The 7,733-nt window shown below is 35.7% G+C and overlaps 1 protein-coding gene across 5 annotated transcripts in view; it reads right to left on the bottom strand.

The window, feature by feature from the left end:
- LOC121865385 (polycomb protein SCMH1-like) overlaps window positions 1–7,145 on the bottom strand; it is a 34,939-nt gene extending 27,794 nt beyond the window's left edge. For 2 of the 5 annotated variants that reach the window (XM_042364720.1, XM_042364723.1), the window contains exons 1-4: window positions 7,004–7,145; window positions 2,765–2,856; window positions 1,178–1,326; window positions 274–553 (exon numbers count right to left, since the gene is read on the bottom strand). In XM_042364720.1, coding sequence (XP_042220654.1) covers window positions 274–553; window positions 1,178–1,326; window positions 2,765–2,783 — 448 coding nt within the window. In that variant the 5' untranslated portion in view covers window positions 2,784–2,856; window positions 7,004–7,145. Of the gene's footprint in view, window positions 1–273; window positions 554–925; window positions 1,084–1,177; window positions 1,327–2,764; window positions 2,857–6,792; window positions 6,922–7,003 lie in introns of those variants that run through there. The other 3 variants (XM_042364722.1, XM_042364721.1, XM_042364724.1) reach the window with 3 other exon arrangements.
- Between the last annotated feature and the right edge of the window lie 588 nt (window positions 7,146–7,733).

Here is a 7,733-nt window from a genome sequence, read left to right as displayed (position 1 = left end):
TTTTATAACTTTTCCCCATTTTTTTGTATTATTATTTCCTGTGATTATCCAGCTTGTGGACACCCTGCCTTTATATCTTTAACCATTTAATCTACTCAAGTAAATAGGTTCCTGTATAACCAGCTTTTTGTCTTTTACATTGTCAACCTGCATCTCACAAGTGTGACAGTTTCAATCACTCATACCCCTGAGCAGCAAGTTTCAGCAATTCTTACCTAAAACCAGTTGATCCTCACTTGCATCTTTCATACTAGCAAACAGCCTCCAATCTACCTTTCCTACCCGCAGCCGCTTCCAAGCCGAGAGCCTTTTCATTGGGAGACACTCCATTTCCAGAGGAGGGTGACATGCTTGAGGGTGGAGTGGTCAAGGAGGAGAAAGAGGATGAAGCAACACCCATTTCTTCTTCAACTTCCACATGTTCTTTCTCCTTTTCTTTCTTGGCCCAAGCCTTAAGGCACTCATTGCTGCAGAGTTCTCTCCGACGACCAGAAGACGTTTCACACTTGACTGGTGTCGACCGGATAACATTGTCACAGTTGGCACACGTGCCCTGTAAATTAAAAAAGAAGTTACCCATATCATGAAATTATTTCCTACACAAAACCATCAATATTTATCAAAACCAAAGACAAAAGATCAGCTAGAACTTTAAAGCCTCTATGTACTATGACAAACAAATACAGGGGGTCCCCGACTTACGAACGCCCGCCGATACAAACAGGGTTAAACTTGAAATTTGCAGTATTTTATTTACCTGATGACTTATTTTTTACTTTCATTTACTGTATTTTGTCATTCTATTTCTTCTTTTGTCTTAAATTAAGTGATTTTAGATGTATATAAGGACTTAGACTATGATATAATGGGATTTTAAACATAGTTCTGTAAGTACGGTATGCACATGGCATGTGTTCCGACTTACGTACAAATCCGACTTAAGAACGTCCTCAGGAACAGAACCCGTTCGTAACCCGGGGACCCCCTGTAAAGTGTCCAATACAAATTGTTATCTATACAGTACAAGAGTAAAAAAAAAATTCTCAGTCAAACTGGATAATATAATACAATAATGTGATTATTCTCTTCACAATTTTCATTTTTCCTCACCTTATAATCCTTACCAAAACTACCATGGCTTCAAAACTGTGAATGAAGGCTAATTCCTGTAACTAACCTTCATAAGGGCTTTTCTGTATTCCGAGAGGCACATTTCCGAGCAGAATTCTCGTTTTCCTGAGCTTGTAGGAAACACATACTTCAGTTGCGATTTTACCTCAGAACACCATGTGCAAGTGCGTGGGTTTTTTGGTGGCCGACCTGGACCTGGAAAAAATAAATAAAATAAAATAAAATCCTCTCTTGAGTGCAATAAAAATTCAACACATCAGCTTAAAATTAATATTCATATCTCAGTGGCCTTGTGTATTCTATAATAAAATATAAAGTGTAATAAATTATTTTTCACCGTCATCACTTCTTTATGGTTATTTTCCACTTTGTGTGGGTAAACCTCATGGCAGCTCTCTCTTGCATATAAATAACTGATGTTTTAATATCAAACCTCAACACAATCAATAGTCAATACAATATTTAACAATAACAGGGTAGTCAATGATTACCTCTGGGAGTTGCAACCCTGCCTTGCCAGCTAATAGAGAGCCTGGAAGTCCTACATATAATGCTTGGTTCCCACTGAGTAGAAGTGGCTTGGTGATGGGATAGGCATTCAGCTGTGAAACTTACCTCAAATTTTCCTGATAGCAGCCAGGAGAGAGGCTGTGAGAGACCATGCAGCCTTAAAAGCTGCCATCAGGTAAACACAGTTAACCATTGCAATTGTGGAAACTGACCATAAAATAGTGACGGTGAGGATGACCAAGAGGCAAAGTACATGTATGTACCAAAGAGCTTTTGCAGATGAAATATCTATTTTTTACAGTAATGCATTATCTTTTCACCCTATACTGATAACCTTAGTTCAACTTAAATGCTGAACATTACTTGGAAATTTCACAAAAGTATACTGTATGATGAAAGTGCACTACATACTGTATATCCATTATAAACAATGCATGCAATATTTTCCAAAATACAGTACAGTACTGTACAGAAATTGTACAATATTAAAGTACTACCTCGAATCCAATGTCTGAAAGTAAAATACGAAAAACCTTAAGGCTATTTTTTTTAAGCCCATTGACAATAAAGTTCCCTAAGTTGTAAATGTGATATGAAGAGAGATAGATAAATGCATATTGGAACCTCTCTAATCCAGAATTCTGTGGAATGGCACCAGCTGTAGTCCAGACAATTTTAAAAATGCTGGTCTCACCATCGGTGGTCTGGAAAATTTTTAAGATGGCTGTCTTGAAGAGCAATCTCAATACAGTACTACAGTATTCACACAATATTATTCTAATGTAATTTATATGCATTTATGTGGTGAGCGAGGGATGTTGCTTCCTGAGTCAGACTTTGTTATGCAAGTAAATACTATACTGTACTGTACTATAAAAATTCAGGGCTGGCACTCAACCTCTCTCGATTTATTTTTTTTATATAGACATTATTTTCCCTTAACTCATTATTGCTTAACACAGCACTTTTTAGGAATGTATCTACTGCACTGAATAAAGAATTACAGTACTGCATAAAATGCAGGTATGAGTCAAGAATTTCCCTAAATCTTTACAAGACAATCATGGCATAAATATTTTGTTGTATAGTACTATTGGTCCAATATATAATGTCCCCAACTTACCTCTACCTGGTGTTGGCATCTTGTTGTAACTCTCTCAATGTGTCACCATCACTGAGCCTCAGTTGTCTCCAACTGTCTCACCATTACTAAGCCTGTAAGATAAAATACACATCATGAACATCATTTCATTACTGCACTTGGTAGTACAGGTATAACAAAAAAGACATTGAAATAAAATAAACTTCATAGATACTACAATCCATGAAAGATACTTCTGTACAAGACCTTAGATTGGGCACCTTCTTCCCCAGATGCCCAAGAATATGGCTCCCTATTTAGAATTAGTGGATGCAACATATAATGAATGCACATACAGTACTGTACAATGTACGCCAGTATACGTTGCACAGGTTGCCCTCATTTGTCCTGACTTCACAAGCACCAGATTCACATTGCAAGGTTTAGTCTTAACTACTCAAATGTTCATATATTACTGGCAAAGGTTCACACTTAATTTTTTTTTTTTAATTTGTACAGTATCCCTTCATCCTACAGTGGTCTATTCTTAATAAAACTCACTGGACACCACATTAACAAGAGTAGACAATGGTAAAAGTAGTAATATTTAATTAAGGACAGTAGTCCAGGTTATCCAGCTACCTAACAAAAAATATCTAAGAAATCTTATTTCTTATCTCAAACCTAAAACAAATTGGGTGGAGGAATACCACTTTTTGTATTCGAGTGTTTGTCCCTAGTTTTTCCAGTAAATACACTGCTGTCACCCGCTTGATTCACGAGTGAAGCCATGCTGCACATGACAAATACAAAATACACCAACCTATTGACGCTGCACAAACTTTCCATATGAACTGTCATTTCCCGACACAAACCTAACAACCTAAAGTAATAATAAAGTTCCATCCTAGGTCGGGTACAGTACATTGTTTTCTTGGTTTGTGTGTACAGCATTACCAAACTAATGTCAAGTAAAATAATATTATTATAGTAAGAAATTTACAAATCCCACCTACTAAACTACTACAGGATATCAATATTAAGTGTCATTTTGGGGATAATAGTAATAAAATAAGAATAATTTAGCATTATCATTATTATCAATATTGTTATTGTACAGGTACTCCTCCACTTACGACCTACTCGACTTACGACCGTCGCAGTCGTACCAAATTTTTTTAAAATTAAGTATTTTCGAGTCCCGGAGTTAGTGATTGCGCTGTGTACTGACAAAATTTTCGTTTGTAATTCCCTTTAAAATAGCTGGCAAGCTTAAAGGTGAGAGTTCTGTGATGCTGAGAAGAAAAGGAGACACTCATTTTAGATTTTCTATGTATTATTTTCGCATTTTCGACTTACGACCTGGATTTTGGTCCCTAACCCTGTCGTAAGTCGGGGACTGCCTGTACTTTCAATAGTTATTAATACAGTATAACAATATTTTTAAGGTAAGAAAAAATAATTGATAGTCATTATCTACTACAGTATAATTTTTTTTTGGCAAACTTGGTGGTTTCATTTTAGTGAGTATGAAACAGAATAACATTATACAGTACGGATATATGTTTATGAAACGTCAGATGATAACACCTTCTGATGCTCACAAACAAAGATGACGGCATCTTTAACATGGAGGCAGCAGCAGTATCTTTCTTTACAAGAAAAACTTGAACTGGAAAAGTAATATTCCTCCATCCAATTTGCTTTTTCTTGAGGTAAAAAATAAATTTTCTTCAATAGATATTGTTTGTTACGATGCTGATTAACCTGGACCACTGTCCTCAAATATTACTAGTGAAGGAGCTGTACCTACACGTATGTCAAGTTGTTCGATTATGCAGACAAGAATCATCTGAACCCAATGGTTTCAGCATATTTTTGGGGTTTGGGATCTTTTCAGTTTCATGTACATGTGTCCAATTTTTTTTTTTAATATGTTTTCAAATGTACTGTAGATTTTCCTGCCGATTTCAAAAATATAAATCTTTTGGGGAGAATTATTTTATAAAAAGATGTATTACAGTATTTTTATTATATTTTTTTCTCTTGAAAATTAACAAATATTAAAGAACATAAAGATTTACATACAGTATTATATAGTAGCTACTACATATAGGTATATAAAAATACAGCTCCTCCCCAACTTACGACGGGGTTAGGGACCCAAATCAAGGTCGTAAGTCGAAAATGCTTAAATAATACATAGAAAATCTAAAATGGGTCTCTTTTACTTCTCAGCACCACAAAACTCTCACTTTTAAGCTTGCCAGCCATTTTAAAGTGAATTACAAACAAAAATTTTGTCTGTGTACTGACATTGGGACTCGAAAATAAGTAATTTGACAAAATTTTGGTATGACTGACGCAGGAAGTAAGTGCAGGTGGTCATAAGTCGAAAGTTTGGGAGTAGCTGTACTGTGTACCATACAGTATACAGTAAATATGTATAATGTGGAAATTCAGAAACGAGATTTTGTGGTTTGATGAACCGCATTTTTTTTATAATAAAAATACATTGATCTGTTGTAATTTTATATTCTGATTTTGAAAATAATTTTTTTTGAGAAACTAGTAGAAAGTAATGAAAATGATGAAACAAGAAATACTTATGCCCCTGAATAAAGATAAGTAGCTAGCCTGTTAAACGTAAACAAACAATGAACAGTTTTATTTGCCGAATGTCTATCATTATGACATACACCAATACCCTGTCATATTTCTCTGGGAGCTTTACCAAAGAAAAAAAAATCAGATTTTCTTTTATCATATCACTTTATTCAGCAGCAGTTACATGACTTATCAATTACTAACTATTCCAAGACTCATTTTTCCAATAAATTTACCTTTATATGTACAGATATAATTTAATCATATTAAGATTATACCTGAACGGCACACAATACAGATGAGATGACAGCATTCCTTTACTAGACTTTTAATATGTCTGTTTTAATCAATAAAATATTGCTGTGGAAATTTGTCCACGTGTTGGTAGTTTTTTAGATTAACACCAAAAGGAAATGATAGAATTGTACAAAACTTTGTGGAAACGTTAATTACAATCTATTGAATAGATAAATGGAAGCGAGATTCCATTCAGCATCGTTAGGTATGTTTTAGAAGGGTTTTCTGATAAGTTAGGTTACTTTAGGTTAGATAGGTTAGGTTTTGTTCTAATAGGTTCTATGCATTCTTATTTCCATTTATCTACTGTATTTAATAGATTGTAAATTATTATTTCCACAAAGTTTTGTCCAATTTCATCAACTCCTTCTGGTGTTAGTGTAAAAAAAAACCTAACCTAACCAACAATCGGACAAATACCCACATTCATAAAATATAAATCCTGTGGGAAAAACAATACACATAAATTTACAGAATTAAATTATCATTATGAAGTATCACTATCTTCTCCGCAATAATCCCTCTGGGTGACTCGATGTTGTAGCTCATATTGATGGCAGATAATACCATACTGCGTGATACAATCTAACTAGAGCCTTCCTGAACAAGATAACACATTGTTACTGATTATCCGTAAACCAACAAAATATTGAGTACTTCGTCAAAAGTTAGGTTTAATAAGTTTGCGTCTTCTTTGATTTGAGAGAAATTTGCAATATACAGTAACCTACATCCTATGTGGTGCATTCTATATGGAGCAGCACTCCTTCCCATTGCCCATATGTGTGGCTGTTCACAAACACCAATTTTACCGACTTATATTTCTATAAAATTTCTCTTTACTCTTGCTGGGATATCAGATACATTGTTCTTAACATGAAATTTAGTTTAAAGAAATTTCATTGGCTTCTCAATAAAGGGGACCTGAGGAAATACCTGTGTATAAAATTATCTGCCCCAAGATGTGGTAAATGTACAAGGGTAATAACATGACTAGGAAAGACATTTCTGGGATGTAGTACATTCATATAATTCCAATGACAACACAATATTTCTAAAAGTTCATGCCAATTCTGGATAGAGTGCATTATGTTGAAAGACAGTAAAGATGTGCGTGGAGGGTGGCCTAGTTGTAAGGTGAACCAGCGGGCAGCGATGTGACTTACAGAAAGCATGCCAAGTTGAATACCTCTTGTTGATGACGACAATGGTGTCATTAGAGTCAGGGGTCATAATATGAGACTGCCGGTCACCACACCACCCTGGTAACACTTAGAGTTTCCCGCTTCCCTTCCATTACACAACTCAGCGCCAGAGGCAGTGGTCTATTAAGTGCCTAATCTTTCCCTCAGTTACCTCTATAACTTCGCTACCTACCTGGTAAACCTCCTAGGTCAAGTCTTCTCAGCCACACATGTACACACACACACCAATTTGTCGTAACGGTCATAAAAATTCCCTAACGATAAAAACAACAAACACTAGCCGCCATATTGTTTAGGCGTCTGATGCTTCTTGACGGTAGAAAACGGTGGAGTGACAGGGACCTCCGGGGGACACTCCTATTAGTCCTCCCTTTCATTAATTGATTGCATTGATATATAACTTTCATTGTGCTTCTACCACACCCTATTCTTGCCTTATATAAGGTGAGGCAAGATGACTCTAATAATTTTGTCAATGGGTACGTATATGCAGTCAATAAATATACATCAAAATAGATAAATACTTATTCAGAAAAACCCCCACTAGTTCGCATAAGTTCATTACGCACATTCAAATACTGTACAAACACTCTACAAAGAGTGTAGGCATACAAACAGTAGTCAATAATAAGACAATCTGAGCAAGAACAGCCCAAGAAAGGCATTATAATTTTATTTCCAATGTAATATATGCCTAAACGCTCAACAGTCTATTGGAAGGGTAAGCACACTAGCAGACCCCAAGAGTTCATTTACACGATCAGTTACCAAGTATGGTGTCGCGCACGCCTCGGATCATGGGGTCGGACCATTGTTTAGTGGACGGTGTGTTTACACCAAGGAATATAACTGCCACACCGCCGTTACCGGTCAGTGTGTGGTATCGTGATAAGACTGCTGGG

Source organism: Homarus americanus, unplaced genomic scaffold (genome assembly GCF_018991925.1).
Source record: "Homarus americanus isolate GMGI-L3 unplaced genomic scaffold, GMGI_Hamer_2.0 scaffold25483, whole genome shotgun sequence".
Classification (NCBI taxonomy): Eukaryota; Metazoa; Arthropoda; class Malacostraca; order Decapoda; family Nephropidae; genus Homarus; species Homarus americanus.
Note: the sequence above shows the minus strand (reverse complement) of the source record. Positions and strands in the feature narration are given on the sequence as shown.